Here is a 16,913-nt window from a genome sequence, read left to right as displayed (position 1 = left end):
CTTAAACAACTGGGTTTCATTTCCTACAACAGTTTACCTGGTTTGTCACAAACAGTGCCCGCAAGCAACCATTTGAAATTGCCAAGGAATCGAACCTGGCACTATTGTGTTCCAACACGTTGGCATATTTCAGGCCTACTGCGTTGTGGTTCCCAACCGTCGCGTGCTTGCTGTTGGCCAGTAGCGCACCCAGAAAAAAATTTAGGGGGGGGCTAATTTAGAAATGTTGGCCGAGTGATTTGCGACAATAGTGACAGTAGGCCAATGCCCATCCCTTTGATTAATACTGTATTTAAAGCATAGGTGTACGGGAAGCATATTTTTTGGGGGTGCGAAAGAATTTTTGCCCAAATATAATCAACCGCGCCTAAATCAAAGTACACATGTAAGAAAAAGCATACCATTATGCAAATTTGCAAAACAACAAATTTATCAAAAGACAATTGAAGGAAGTAATTGACAATACACTAACGAACCAGTAGAATGCAGTAGGCTACTACCTAGCTCTAAAACATGGCTCTAAAACTGCAAAACTAATCTAAAAAGTATTGATTAGTAGATTAAATACAGTGGTAGACTTTGTGGTATATATAAACAAAGTTAAAAGAAGTATTTGTTTCGCCCACATTGTTGTCCAAATATATCTACAATACGATTGACATCCACTTTATTTGTTGTTGGTTGATTGATTGATTGAATCTTTATCCTCGGACTGGGAAAGCTTCTTGAAGAGCTTAATCCTGGCAGTGTCGCATACTTGTAGACTGTAGAAGCTTTAAATCACTAACGTAGGCCCGGTCACCGAGATTAACAGAGTGAAGTTTCCGATTTTTGAAGTTTTGTTGCCGGGAAATTATTCTATCCATTAGATGCCGTTGAATGGAGAGCAGTCCTTAACGTGCGTTGCTCAAACGCACACCCCGAGAGTCGAACCAGCGCCGCTTGACCTTAATCTAAGTTTGACAGTCGTGTTTGGCCCGTTGTTGATCTCAGATATGTCTCAGATATGTCTAAATCTCAGATATGTCAGTGGTCTAAATCCGGAAAAAAAACTCTCAGCTGAACATGAAGTTGCAGGAACTGTTGCTAGAATTTTTGCAGCTATTGCAAAGTGGGGCATAGTTTTATCTAATCCATTTGAAATTAGGAATTTTGTACATTGTAGCTACAGCAGTTTTGATTTCTTTGTTGCGAGTAAAATGGTGAAAAAGTTGATATTCCGATTCCAGGAAATCCTGTTCCACGGTGTACAATCAAGATATCAACTTCAAGCTTTATTGTTCGTTGGCATTATTTCTCAGCACTACATCTGCAAGAGTAAGCAGTATCTTCAAACTTTTGTTTGTAAATCTTTCAGATAATTCTGCAGTGAACATGTCAATCGTATCATGGTAGGGGAGACTCAGGTAAGTTGGCCCAATAGGCAAGTTGGCCCACTCTAAATAATTTTGTTACTACAATAGTTATTGTTACGTATCGTACGCATACTGAGAAAGTGCTGTTGAAACTACCTTATCACCAAGTTGGGAGGCTCTAGCAAGCAGTATAAACATGTGAGGACGATTTTTGTATGAAAAATTATGATTTTTGAAATTTTTGGATTTTAGAATTTTTTAGATGTCGAGTGAGTTTTTTCTTACTATATAAGAAAGGTTATTATTTAGTGAGTGCAGCGCTAAAGTGGTTATTAAGGCTCACTTTGACGGTGAAACCGTTGTTAGAAGCTCGATAGTTTGACAAAAATTTTAGTTTTTACAATATGGTTGCCATGCAGGAAAGTTGGCCCATTTCGTGGGTGGGTACGTTGGCCACCATGGCCAACTTGCCTTCATGAGGTATTACATAGAATGATAATGGACTAATTAATACGATGACTCATTTTTGCAAGATTAAAGTAGCCTATCATCAAGTATCCACAGCAAATAAATCGCGGCTTTACATCGGCTTTAAACGATCAATAATACACTTCCTAACATCGTTTTTATGCCACAAATTGCGACAACTTATTCCTAACCCATATGGTAATAATAGAATATTAGTAAGTAATCAAGAAAACCAATCGCGGAAATGTGTAGGTCTATCAACCACTTCTCAAACGACGGTCTAAAACGTACCTCGTTTTGGAGATAGATTAAAAAATGCTCCGATATTGGTAGGCTACCCATGCAAAAATGGGATTTGTAGCCTATTGCAAACAAGGTCCTACCTATCAGTATCGTTAAGGTGACCAGATCGTTAGGAATAAAGGCATGCCGTTCCAACTACATGATGTTTGATACAACCTTTGTTATTTTCGAAAGCTTATTTGGTGTAGGCTACTCGTAAAAAAAAGTTTACTTAGGTAAAATACAGCATTATAGCCTAATAATAGATTATATTATAAACCATGCATGAATGCATACATAGAATAAATTATGTACGGTATGTATGCCTTTATAAAACCAAGAAATAATTAGAAAGAAAATAAAATTGGGGAGAAAGAGAACTTTCCACTGTTTAAGTGTTTCATATACCGTAGATGGACATGTTGCCCACGTGGCCAACTTACCTTCCATGGTGGGCCAAATTACCCGCACAGGAAGGCAAGATGGTCCATTTTATTTTTTTCGGAAAACTTGAAAAATTATATACCTAAGAATGTTTGTTTGATGCAAGAATATGTCCACTTCTAGAGTGATGAATTCTCTACTCTTCAATAGCATTCGCTTTAACATATGTTTTTTTATTAGCTCACAAATTCAATTTTTCATTTTGCTGGGCCAACTTACCCGAGTCTCCCCTATACATCAACAAGTGCTCTTTCCATGTCAGTTTGTTCATCTTCTGTTTTATAGCTGTATTTTCACCACACAATGCTTGCATCCTTTTTGAAAATTTGGATTGACGATGTAAAGAAATACCGGTAGCCTACTTGAGTCTCGCTCGCTGTGTATTTGAAAGCTTTATGAACATCATTCCAAATGTTAAAGAACTTTTCCTCATACTGTGATTTCTATTTCTTAAAGTGGAAATAGCCTACAGTAGTTCCAAGTGCAGCTTGCTGGGCTGTTGCTATGTCCATTTCCATTCCCTGGAGGTATATGTTGCCCGGGAATTTGTAAATGAAAATATAAATATCAAAACTTCTAGTCCCAGACAGTGGCGTAGCAGCCACCTGGTGGTTCTGGCTCTGTGCCAGGGGCGGCAGGCTGCAAGGGGCGGCAAAATGAGGCTGCACAGTGCACACAGCACGAGAAATGAAGTAATGCAAAAATAAATAAAAAGTAAAACAAGAAAATGATTTACAAAGAGACAGCTAGCACACCTTGAAAAATTTAAGGATAGAGCAACCGCTAAAAAGTCGTTTTTACGTTCTACCATGAATGATGATCGGCTATCAGCTCTATCGATTCTTTCTATAGAAAGAGACTACGTTCAAAATCTTGATTTTGAAGATATTATCGCTGATTTTGCTTCGCCGAAAGCTTGAAAAGTTCAATTTTGAGGCGGCTATTGATCTTTTACTTGCCTAATACATTTGTTGTCCATTTTTTGTCTTTTATTTTTGGCCTTAACGCAGAGGCAGTGAAGCTTCTTTCTCAAGCAGTATAGAACTTCTGAGACGCGGCACATTATTTGTAATTATTTTTGATTGAAAAGATTGCTTGAACATGAAACTATTTCAAAAGTTGCTGCAGTCTACTTAGGGCGGCATTTTGAACGAAAGCCAGGGCGGCAGCATATGCTCCTACGCCACTGTTCCCAGAAGGAAATGGACATCACAGCTATAAATAGACCCCTACCATAGGCACAGGTTTTCGGGTCCTTCTCCTTTTCTCCATCTCCATCATTTTGATATGTACTTCCCCATTATCAAATTTATCAAATTTTGTCAAGGACTGTAGGCTACTAAACAAGGTAAAAGCCGCCTTCTCCAGCAAGCAGGAATTTATACGTTCACTTTTATAACTTTTTTTAGCAAGCCATCTTCCGAAAATTCTCTTTTTGAAAACCAAGTACTAAGTAGGGTAGATAGGTATGAAATCTTGCCCAAATTCTCGACAGATTGGGGGTGCAGTTGCACCTCCTGCACCCCTGGCTCGTACACCTATGATTTAAAGGCACTCATGGCCCACAACCCACCGGTTGCCGATACATCAGGATTCGTTCTCTCAATCAGATTAGAAGTTGACCTAGTGAACCCCATGCTATTAGAACCATCAGCACTCTCATCCCTACGTCCACTCTCGCAATCTTCTATAGATCTCGACTTTTTCGTCATGTATGACAAAATAGAATTAGCTTTCCGTTTGCCAACACAAATAAGTGCGAAAACAACAACTAGCTCGAAAACAGTTTGAAACAAAACACTAATTTTGTGAACAGTAAATTTGATGTGGACATTTTTCTTACTTACAAAACATTCAAAATTAGTTCGTATTTTCAATTAAAGTCTCAGACGCCTTCGTCTCTCTGCTTAAATGTCGTATACAATTTTACTGTACATGTCCGTGTGATTCGGCATTGACGTACAGTACATCGGTATGTCCACCGAGGGGCGCCGGAAGCGGGGGGCGAATGCTCTCCTCACCTTCAAGTTGTCTGTAGATGGAGGGGCAATGGTGCCCTTTTAAGGTCATGTAAGCTACTGCACAAATTGCAAGATAACAATTTCTGCTATTCGCTTTTAGCCTAATTATAATCTTTCATTTTTGCCTCAAAATAATATTCACGGCACAAAATTCTGTAATTCAGTAGGTTACATCAGTATGACACAGCATGACGCCCTTCTTTGTATACCGGACACTTGTAGGCTATCATTACTCAATTGTGAGCTGATAGATGAGCATTATCGCTATATCTTATCTTAAAACTTTAAAAAAGTTTGGCCTTTCAGTAAACAAAAGTGCCCTTTTTTCATAATCCTGCCACTCCCACCAGTCAAAAATCGTTCCGGCCCCCCTGTGTCCACCAGACATTTGACTGCGGGGAAGGGTCGCTATAGTCCTCACACCCGTTGGTCGACGTTGCCTTTCATGCGAGAGCTCCCAATGTTGGGGGTGCTCAGCGAAGGCAAGTCGACCCTTGTGTTCTGTGCCACATGATCACGAGCGTACAGGAGCATCTGAATTTTAGAGACTTAAAGAAAAGTGCCACCAAAGACCATATCATGGAGTGTTCTTTTTGCCCAGATCAAAAATTCTCTGCTGACTCATTTAAAATTTTACGCATGGGCAAATCCCAATTTGACACCAAAATTCAGGAAGCACTGCTATGCTACAACCCAAATTTAAACAAACAATTATTTGCTGGAGGCGCGTCCATTCTCCTCAGCATTTACTTGATGTATCACGTTTCCTGTGGTGCAAACTTTTTTGTAGTTTTTATGTAGTTGCCTATTCTTAATGTAAATTTACCTTCAAGAAGTTGAAATTTATTGCATTTTTTAATTATTTTTAGATTCCTGATGAGGGCTTAAAGTTAAGCCGAAAACGTTCCACTGTTAAAACTATTTGTAATTATGTAAAATATATATTGTCATAATGCTCAGCCCTGTTGTATTGTTGTGTCTTATTCATATCTAACCTGTAACCAAAAGGTATAAATCGGGAATATACAAAAGTCAAAAACTTCATTTTTTGTGGCGGGTTTGGGGGAGGCTTGAGCCCCTTTAGCCCCATGCTGGATGCGCTACTGCTGTTGGCATTCGTCTCAGCCCAGTTTACTTTTAAGAAAACCGCAAAAGTTATTTTTTTGTTTGTAGGCTATAGTAAGTTGGAGTGATGACGCCGAGTTTAGTTGGTTCCTTGATAAATTGGATAGAAACATTCTCAAATTTCTATAAACTTCAATCGTACAACAAAAAGAACAAATGACCTACTATAAATTACTACGGTGTGTAAAATCGATGTAGGCTAATTAAACAAGAATGGTACCGTACGGAGAAAAAACTCCTTTAATATTCCTGTTTTGTTTTATTATCTTTATCCTGCATTGCGGGAAAGCGGACTTGAGCGCTATGCATCGGTGTACGCCTTCCGACGCACACCTGACCCACGCTGCAGCTGACGGCAATGTCTGTTTCCGGTTGTCTACTCTACTTATGACTTAAATTTGGTACTACCCATTACTCGAAATCGATCACTGGGTAGAGGCAATTATCGTAAAGTTTCTTGCCCAGAGAAACAACAGCAAGTGCGGGTGGCTGGAGTCGAACATGCAGGCTCTCGACTGCGAGCCCAACGCGCTAACCACTCGGCCACTGCTGCCGACAACCTGTTGTAATTCAGTCGTCTTGCCTCAAGTGAAATGAAATACCGAATCATCAAACAAATGTTTTAAAAATTTGTGTTTTTTATATCGCTAGAAAACAAGCCAGAGAAATATTAAGAACGCACAAAAGGTCGCAATAACAATATGTGTCAATTACAAAAGCATACTTCTGAACTCTAACTTATTTTTGTAACTAAACTTGAGTAACTCAATAGACGAGTGCGCAATGCCATTAAAAACTGATAAATGACATTGCAGGCTAATTCGTCTCTGAGTTGAATAACTTTTGATATAAGTTTTAAGCAAATTAGTTAACGATAGCCCAGAGTGCAGGGTGCATTGGTGTAGGGTTAGGATTTTGGCAGTCGACATAAGTGCACATACTGTGCAGTGAGTAGCCTACTTAAAACATGTGAAACTTAACAATAACATTCACATCCCACCGTTGAATTGAGATTTATGACCTACAATATTGAGATGATAATCTGTTGGAATTAGCACAGCAAGGTAAACAAACACTCAGCGCAAGTAAACAAGGAGAACACTGTTGGCATGACGGGTCATGGCAAAACACAAGCCTCGAGTAATTTAGCCTACAAGGTGGTCGCATCATTCATCACTGGGATAGCTAAGAAGTTGACGTGTTACAGATTTACGAAACAGCATCTCGTGGAGTTTGTTCGCAAACATTAAACTTGGAGCACAAGATTTTATAGTTGTATACATTCTTAAAGCCATATTTTTAAGAAATCTATAAGTAGGCCTACTATGTGACGAACTCAGAAAGAATAAAACGTCCTTCTAAATTGATTATTACTGAATGGCGACTGAAAAGCACATAGAGTAGTGAAGTGATGTTGTGAATGACTTGTAGCCTAAGTCCGCTTAAGCGTGTAAAAAGTATTTATATATTAAGAGATTGATAGTTTATTCAAAATATAAACGAAAATATGCAACTCTGTTTCTGAATTTTCGGAATTCTTTGTCGCCCAAAAGCTGAAAAATAAAGTAAAAAGTTAAGAATATTTTAATAAACAGCACAAATTAATACAAGTTAGAGTCAATATACACGATGAATTGGATTCTCCTAAATATATTGAATCTGTTGACGCATAAATCATGTTTTTACAATAAGAATTAAGTAAGTTATGACGTTTTCAAATCTCGTGAAAACAACTCCCTATTAAAAACAATGCATTTTAATACCTCGAAAAAATCGCTTCAGGTAGATAAATCGGAATTTTTAGAAATTAAGACGATGTCAGATCAAGCTCAAACTTTCAGGAATGTCGTTTTATGACTATTTGCAAGAAAGTTTGCAGCAATGAAATCGGAGAAAAAGTCCAAATTTTGACCCACCCTAATGTATATAGGCTACTAGGCTAGTATATACTACATACAGTAGCGTAGCCAGGAATTTTGAAAGGGGGGGGTTTTGACCACCCAACGGCGGGGGTCTGGGGGGCCTCCCCCAGAAAATTTTGAAAAATTACTTTGAATTTGGTGCATTCTGAGAGCATTTTCAACAAAAATGTGGGTATGAATATTCCTGTAAAATGGTGCTGTCCAGTAGCATAGCAAAAGGATAAGATCATGTTTTCTTCGGCATTTTTCGGAAAAAAAGCTAAGTCTCTGTATTTTCTTGTTGCTAATTCCTGGCTGAGATGTTTGAATGTTTGGTATTGGCAAAACTCGCTCTTTTAATGCAATTTTGTTTAAAATTAGGCAATTTTTTTTTAAACTGAAAGCATCATTCTCAATATAGTGACGTCACACGCGTGCCAAAGGGGGGGGTTGTAACCCCCAAAACCCCCCCCTTGGCTACGCCACTGACTACATAGCCTACGTGCAGAATCAATTTCTGACACATTCACATCAGCTAATTAGTAACAGCAGTTCAGTTACCTCTGTTTTCAGTGTGCGCTTTTCAACGTTCGGTTGGATAGGTTGCATCGGTGAGCCAAACTGCTGGGGCCATCTCACCTGGCGGTTCCTTTCAACGTCGTGCTCATAAATGCCTGGTCTAGCGGGGAAAATAAATCAAAAAGTTAAAACTATTATTGTTGAAACTTTATTCGCATAAATCTTTATTTTTGTTGAAACTTTATTCCAATATCATGCTACGTGTGACATTTGTATCAATATATTGGTAGCCAGTTTATTCTTGGAACATTTGTTGTGATGAAATGTCCGTTAGTAGGCTATATTGATTACGTACAAGTCATTGTTTAACAAGACCCCGAAGAGCACTGAAATCTAACTTGTAGAAAGTGACATCCATCAACAATTTAAAAGAAAAAGACCATTTACCCAGGCGTCAGCATGGGATCTTGGACTAACTGTTTAAACCTCATCGTTGAAGTTTCAAAAGGTTTATTCGCGGGTTTAGGTCGAGACTTTTCCAGCCACTTTTTTTGATACGTTGCAGGACCAGGGGTTACTGTATGGTGCTCCTGCAAATTGAAAAAGTAGTAAAAGAAGATGATCACTTGCGCCATGAAAAGTTAATGGATCATGGATAATGGATGTGAAAATTCGTTGTTTGTTTTACTTGGTATTTTTGCTATTCATTTCTATATCAAATATCATCAAACTAAGCAGAGAAAAAGGCCAAACAAATAATAGCAATGCAGATATCACAGAATTAAAATCGACAAGCTAGACAAGTTAGCGGAAAACGGACTTGATCAATCCAAAGCAGACCTTTCTAAATCTTCTGTCAGTTCGTGATCCGTAGGTGTAACCTCTGTTACTGCAGACCCAGTGGTCTAGGTTGTAAGTGAAGCTGCTGACCTAAGCACAGAAACAAAAGTGAGTTTCGACGACTTTTCGACCTACTTAGGCTACCACAGATTTGAGTTCAATTGCAAATACAGATATTGGTAAAATCTTTAGCAAATGAAAACAGCGTATTTTTTAAATTCAGTATCCCACAAAGAATTCGTTCAGTAACTTAAAAAATGTTTATTTACAAAATTCCGCTTGTTATTGATGAATGATGCAATAAAATGCATCCTTTTAAGGAATATTTCACTTTGATTTGTAGTAGACTCGTGAAGTTAAAAAAGAAAGAAAACACCCTTCATACTTCAGCATTGTTGTAACATCCGGGACCTCTTTGTGGTGCTCCACGAAGAGGGTACAGTTCATTCCCGGTGCGATCGGGAGCGCAGATGTGAGGAAACAAACCACGATCTAAAGTCGTGCCAAAAGATATGGACTTCTTGTTGGGGTCATCAACTAAATAAATAGTAAATAAAATAGATAATGAAGGCGCTTTATCAAGATTGCCAAACAAACAAACTAAACAAACGACAAAACGAGATGCAACATCGCCCACCAATCAGTATGAAAACTGCAGCAACGATAGTTGTTTTACTGTAATAATCGGGGGCGTGGATATACCGTACATACAATGATACAAGTAGATTTGAATAGGTAGCCTATCTACAACCTTCAGGGTGTTAGATAGGTTACCTAACCAAGATGTGGTTTCATTAAGTTGGAGCCACAGTAATGGCAAATAAGAATAACAAGAATAACGTAAGAAACATCAGAACGTTTGAAAGAATTGTAAAAAACAGTAAATTGAACGACTCAAAATATTATAAACAAAACCACATAACCACTGCAGGCTACCTTCGCTGGTGGGTCTGCTACTATTCGGTGAGTCCGATTCGGTGAGTTCCTAACCTCTAACCCCTAACTCCTAACCCCTAACCCTAAAACGGCAATGATAATTAGGCTACGGTACCCGATAATTTAGAAAAAAATTGAAAAAATCACCGAATAGGGATCGGACTCACCGAAACGGGCCATTCCGTTCGCTGGTCGCCTTATTAGGAAGACACACATTAAGAACAGTTCATTGCACAGTGCAGTATTTCACTGCATCCACTTATCTGCTGTGTTGCATCTGTAAGGACGTTGTCTACTATGTGTTTTCGCAATGAATGCGAAATAAAGTTAATGTTGTTGTTCTAGCTCAGGGGTTCTTGAACTGGGGTCCGTGGACCCCCAAGGGGTACGCGGACTAGTATTAGGGGGTCCATGAAGGCTATAGACAACAAGCTGTCTGGGTCTGGAAAATAGTTTCATTCCATTGCTACTGTTCTATTGATACAATAACCTCTACAGAAGATCTTATTTTAGTTAACGCATTCTCAGAACATTTTCAACCGATGAATTAAATGTATAGTCTAGCTACCCTTCCAGAAGAAGTTTTTTTTTAATCGTGCTTGCTAAAACTAAATGTGGCTTCACAAACCGCAAAAGTGGGGCTATGATAATAAACAAATTTAAACATGTGGGTCTGTTATTTGGGTGATCAGATAAATGGAAGCGGTGGATGCGAAGCAGCTGTGACAAGAAGGGCAAGGCTGGGTTGGGTAAAGTTCATGGAATGTGGAGAAATGCTATACGGAAGAAAAATTTTCATTAAAAATAAAGGGAAAAGTCTATCTGAGTATTGTGCGGCTTGCAATATTGCAAGGGTGCGACCCATGGATAATAAGGGAAAGTTATTCTGAGAAAAACGAAAAGGTCCAATGGTGAGAACAATGTGTGGGTGAAAACAAACAGGGAGAAAAAGACTAATGTCGATAATAATCTTTCTAGAATCTAGATGGATAGAGAAAACTGGGTAAAGTGTGCAATGGGGTAAGATGAACAACCACTGTTTTTGGAAAAACTAATTGGCAGAATTTTTTGCCTGGAATATATTACCCACAATGCTACTTCAGTCAATATGTTGGTTACGGCCAGTAAGAATTGCATTTTACAATGACATGCAATTATTCTGTTTATGTCAAGAAATCCAACTTTTTTTCGGTTGCAAGAAACTGAATGATTTTACTGCTACACTATGTAAATCAAATTTGTTTTGTTGTTTTGGTAGGTATAATAGGTAAGAATATTCAATAAAAAAATTAGATATTAGTTCGTCTTGTAGTTTTCGAAATATGTTTATTTTTGTTAGCAAATACAAGATGTAGTAAAGTGTGCAATTGAAGTAGGTAAGATGGAGCAGTTGCTCAACTTAATTCAAAAAAATTGAACCGTTAAATTTGAGTTTTGAGTTTCAATGGATAAAATAAAAAAATATAGTGTTATGTTTTGTGTAATGCCTCGCAGTTCGAAAAAGACTGGCAAAGAATGCTTTAACTTAATGGAGTTGCTCAACTTACCTTCGAAGGTCATTGATTCTTACCCCATAATTTTTTGTCAGGGTAAGCTGAGCAATATGCATACAAATACTATATAAAATACATAAATCACACGGTGATCAAACTCAAACCAACATATAGCTAATTTACTGGTGCTTTAAGTCAACCCTTTCAAAAGCAATCCGTTTTTTGCAAAAGCAACTTAAATAATGCTCATCTTACCCCACTCTCCCCTTGCTAGAAATGAAGGAGACCATAAACCGACTTGCAATGGAAAATGGGGTAAGATGGTATATGCATGTACATACTAAGAAGGGAAGAAGGAAGTGTTCTTTGAAAGGCATTGACTTTGAAGGTAGGTGGGGAGAAGAAACAGGGACAATAGAAAAAAGAACATGGAAGGAACAGGTGATGAATGAGGCAGACAAAGTCGGACTGAAGAAAGAAGATGCGATGGAACAATATGGAGAATAGAAGTAAAGAAAATCGCTACAAGGAAAGAATCGGCCATCCAACTAGAGGGGACAAAGCCAAGTTGAGATGAGGATAATGAAACATGTAACTACTAAACAGCAACTTATTGCCATTTAATTAAGTTGTTAGTCTTCTAAGTGAAGGTTAGTAGCAAAACATGCATTTCCTGAGATACTTACAATTCATGTACATGATTGTTGCAAGTGATAGAGAAAACCTTCTGTGCAAATGACAATGATGCTAAATTACATGAGGAAATTATGATCACCTTAGTATCCTAATATGATGCCATAAAATACAAAGTTTAGCAATTGTAGCTATATCTTCATGAAAGTAGAAGGCCAACAGTAGTATGTGGACAAACTGCTACCACATGGTAGGTACAGCTGTGCTATTGGTGTAGAATGAGCTGGCCGAACTGGAATGACATGAATAGTAGCCTATTATTATGAAGTTAGATGACTTAAAAAGTAAAATCTAGTTGATGACAAAGCCAAAAAGTAAGATATATATATATCGGTTATGTAAATCAACATTGCATTTTACTGGCTAATTTCCCACAAACCTGTTTGGTCTGCACTAATTGAAGTAGCGTTCTGAGAGTTAACCTCTGATTTTGTTGACATGAAATCACCAAGTGAATAAAAAAATAACAGTAACCTCTCAAGTGCATGTAGCTCCATCCATACAAAGTAAAATTTACATATAACTTTTGACTCTTTTTTATTTCTTCAAAAGTAATGTTTAAAAAAACATCATCATCTAAAAGAATGTCTTTTTAGACATTACTTTTGAAGAAAAAAAAGAGTCAAAAATCATACAAATTTCAATTCGTGTGGAGCTACATGTACTTGAGAGATTATTGTTATTTTTTTTATTCACTTACTTGGTGATTCATTCATATCAGTTTGAATCCTCTGTGGATCCTTCCCTTGTATCATGGGCCAATCCTATAGATGTTTGTTGGTACACCCCTTCATTTTCTTTGAATTTTGTGAATGTTTGCTTTCATGCCATGTCCATATTAAGAAAAACAAGAGAGCATCCATTGTGAATATGATGAACAAGAACAAATAATATACAGTATTTAAAGACAAATCGCCTATATTCAACTAGCCTACATAATAATGCAACTAGTTTCACTTTAAGTGTCCACAGTGTACATTTCATCTCACTGAATATAATCATCATACTCTCCATGGTTTTGTACCTCACCTGGTGGTGCAGCCTCCGGTACGGACCTACTCCGACCGACTGGGGAGAAGAAGACTAACTTACTGTACTTTTAAAAGACTTTCATAATAGTCTATGTATTGGTACCATGTGAAGCAGGCCCAATATTGTAGCCTACCAAAGCAACTATACTATTTGCATTTACAAGACTACACTTAACTGTAACCGAATGGTTGAAGACCTTCTTTCATGAACTTAAGACACTATGTAAGATACTGCATCACCTGTCCTCACAACAGCAAGTCTGCAGAGAACTATCAGCAAAATAGTGGATCTAATTAGGTTAACAAACTTTCAGACATGCAGCTGAATGTAAAAGAGCATCTACGTCTAAGCTATGATGCCAGAAAGTCAATTTAAGGTCCATCGTGGGAATGCTGTATGACATAAGACAGTTAATGCCTCTTTAAGTGCAACATAAAGATTCTCTTTTTTTCTATGTCAACAAAACTCTTCTACAGTCATACATAACTTGAGATATGACAACTTAAGTTCACAAAGTTTGCAATACAAACCATATTATATAGCCTAAGTGTACAAAGTACAACACAAACTAACAACAATATTTTATTCTGCAGTAGTTACCAGCATAGAACATAACAACTGAAATGCAACATCCAAAATTCACAAGCCTCAAAATCTGTTTATTTTGCATATTCTTGCTTTCAGTTTGCTATTTCTTTTGAATTGTATTCTTTAGTCAGTCAATTTGAACCAAATGCATCAGATATTTTCTCTGCATTAGCCTATGTTATACCTTTCATAGCTAATATTTCATACCACAGACCTCTCTTTAGTTTATGCTAATATGTAAAAAAATGACATTAGTTAATATAATCAAACTTCCACATAAACGTTAAAAAAAAACTTCCAACCTTCTGAGTCATCGTCTTGTCCAAAATGAATTTGATCTGAGAGATTGTGTTCCAGAGACTTAAACATCATCTACCACAGCAAATACACTACATCTATGTTTCTATTTGATTCCTAAGTTCTCCATACATGAACTGAGTGCAACGATAAAAAATATCTTTATAGTGTTATAGCTGATCCCAATCAGCTGATTCCTGGAGCAGGCCTCTCAAGAAAGGCATGGGTCACATTGAACAGGATCAGATGTGACGTTGGCTGCACTGGAGCTAATCTATTTAGGTGGGGGTTGCATAATACGCCGATATGTGTCTGCGGAGCGGTAGAACAAACAATGCAACACATACTCCACGAATGCCCCATCTTACGGCCCCCAAGTGGAATCATTGGTATTCGAAAACTGGACCCAACTACCGTATCATGGCTGCACGATGAGGCATTGCCAATCTAAGCTACTACAAGTCAAACGAGAGAAGAGAAGAAGCTGATCCCAATGAAAAGATTCATCTCAAAATAATGGCTAACCTTTAAAACAAATATGGAACTCAACTAGCCTACATTTAAGGTTAAGCATGATGTTTGTTTGTCATATCCAGGCTTACACCAGGTGGCTGAAGATTCAGATTAAGTGGACAGGAAGGCAAGGAAGCCAATCTTTGTGGCATGATTAATGCAGTTCAAAAAGAAAAGTTTTTCAATGCTTATGATAATTGACGAAGCAGGACATTAAGGCGCAAATAAAACGGCGCGAGACAAAACGGCGCAGAAAAAAACGGCGCAGAGACAAAATGGCGCAGAGGCAAAACGGCGCAGACAAAACGACACCAAAGTCAATGTATAAAACGATAATGCTCTGCAACCATAACGAAAGTTTATGTGTGAATAAGGATTTTTGGAGCTGGTATACAAGTCCCCCCACCACCCTTGGCAACTCATGACAAAGAGGAATTGACCAAAACATGTGAAAAAAATAAGAAAAAGGTTCTGAGCTTGTTACGTTGACTTTGGCGCCGTTTTGTCTGCGCCGTTATGTTCGCGCCTTAATGTCGAGGACAGCTTAATTGATGCTTTCTGTTTATTAACTTGTGATAACAATGTACTCTGGTCATCATATCACAATATATTCATGAAAGATAATTTGGAGATGGTATACAAGTCTCCGCTCTGGTCAAAAATACCATGACGTCATATAGTGATATCGATTAAAAGTATATATAACGTGAGACTACTTTATATTTGCTTTACTGATCATACACTTCACCCTATATATCTTGGTCAACTCCAAACTTTGACATTTATTCATGTCATATCATTTATGATCAGAGCAGATACTTGTACATCAGTTCCAATAATTTTGTTTACAGCATGGTAACATTTTTCTACATCAACGTTTTCAGCAAGAAAACAGCTTTAAACATGCTTTTATATTTGCCAACTTAAAATTTGAACATATGTTACAGTAAAAAATGTTGCTTCATAATAATGTAGGCTATAAAATACTGCTTAGCCCTACAACTATTTGATGATTACAAACACTGCCTGTTTTCATATTCATAACTTTGCATTTGTTGAATTTAAAAGCTTAGTTGTAAAATATTTAGTGGTAGGCTAGGCTACATATTGCCATTAAACAAATTAACTAGCCTATTTCATGAAAGTATTCTTCCAAAATGCATATTTTATTATGAAACGTCAAACACAATGACTACTGGTATATTGTAAATTTTGTTTCATTTCTATAATATCTATGACATATTAAAGTAAAATGTGTAGTTAAATGAACAATTTTCAAACAAACAAGTGAAAAATGCATTTACTTAGTAGGCTCTCCTGAAGGAAAAAGTAGCAACTAACGCTATCAGCTATTCTACAAAAACATTAGAAGCCTTGTTTAAAGATATATATAGATTTTTAAGAAACAAATCCACACACTGATGTTTGTGTATCAGCATGAAAACACACAGATGTCATTTCACATTAAATCAATTTATAGCCTAGTTCAAATCTAAGCTTGTAGCCGATGCCATCTGTTAGCATCCAACATTTCAGGCACTTTAAAACTGATCAAGGTTATTGTCAGAATGAACGTTTTTGTTTGTTTCTTTTTAATATTTCATGAAACATCAAATCAGTCCTGTTCCTCAACGCAACAAACAGTTTACCAGCCTCATTTTTGTAATCACAAATCGATTTCGCTAATACAGCATCCTCAGTATGATCATGTCAAGTTTCATGAAACATAATATAGGCCTACCTGTAGGCTACTTCAGCACAAACAATTTCCTTGCTCAATAACATGAATTCCTACAACTATGACCACTTAAATACAACACAGCTATGTCGAAATAAACTTGACTGATTGACCCAGCCTGTAAGCAGGGCCCACAAGAGGGGGGGACAACCGGTGCATTGCACCGGGGCCCGGTGAGTTCAAGGGGGCCCGACAAAATATCTAAATTCACGCGTTAAAGTTGATTTCAACAATTTTGCATAAAATATTGTTTTTATATTAGTTCCGTATGTTGATAGGGCCCCCTCATGGGTATGCCCTTTTTTAAAACTACAGAATTTTTAATGTTTTGAGTTCAGGGGGCCCGACAAAATGTTAAAATTTGCGTGCTCAGGTCGATTTTGCATAAATTATTGTTTTTTATATTACCGGTTGTGGTTTCATATTTTAATTGGGCCCCCTCTTGGGTATGCCCTTTTTCAAAAGGGCCCGACAAAATGTTTAAATTTGCGTGCTCAGGTCGATTTTGCATAAAATATTGTTTTTTATATTACTGGTTGTGGTTTCATATTTTAATTGGGCCCCCTCATGGGTATGCCCTTTTTTAAAACTACAGAATTTTTAATGTTTTGAGTTCAGGGGGCCCGGCAAAATGTTAAAATTTGCGTGCTCAGGTCGATTTTGCATAA

At 37.5% G+C, this 16,913-nt stretch overlaps 1 protein-coding gene across 2 annotated transcripts; it reads right to left on the bottom strand.

Annotated features, from left to right (window-relative positions):
• Positions 1–6,323: 6,323 nt before the first annotated feature.
• Positions 6,324–14,133, bottom strand: LOC145775646 (ciliary microtubule-associated protein 3-like). Of its 2 annotated transcripts, none has more exons than XM_082586973.1 (6): positions 14,000–14,133; positions 9,341–9,492; positions 8,956–9,045; positions 8,563–8,705; positions 8,158–8,275; positions 6,324–7,248 (listed from the first exon to the last, which is right to left on the bottom strand). In XM_082586973.1, exons 1-6 carry the CDS (start codon positions 14,067–14,069, stop codon positions 7,180–7,182), a joined length of 642 nt encoding a protein of 213 aa, XP_082443099.1. In that variant the 5' UTR covers positions 14,070–14,133; the 3' UTR covers positions 6,324–7,179. The 2 variants fall into 2 exon arrangements, with proteins under 2 accessions (XP_082443099.1, XP_082443100.1); XM_082586974.1 differs by lacking the exon at positions 14,000–14,133 and adding an exon at positions 12,071–12,217.
• Between the last annotated feature and the right edge of the window lie 2,780 nt (positions 14,134–16,913).

This window comes from Aplidium turbinatum, chromosome 8 (assembly GCF_918807975.1).
Source record: "Aplidium turbinatum chromosome 8, kaAplTurb1.1, whole genome shotgun sequence".
Taxonomy (NCBI): Eukaryota; Metazoa; Chordata; class Ascidiacea; order Aplousobranchia; family Polyclinidae; genus Aplidium; species Aplidium turbinatum.
Note: the sequence above shows the minus strand (reverse complement) of the source record. Positions and strands in the feature narration are given on the sequence as shown.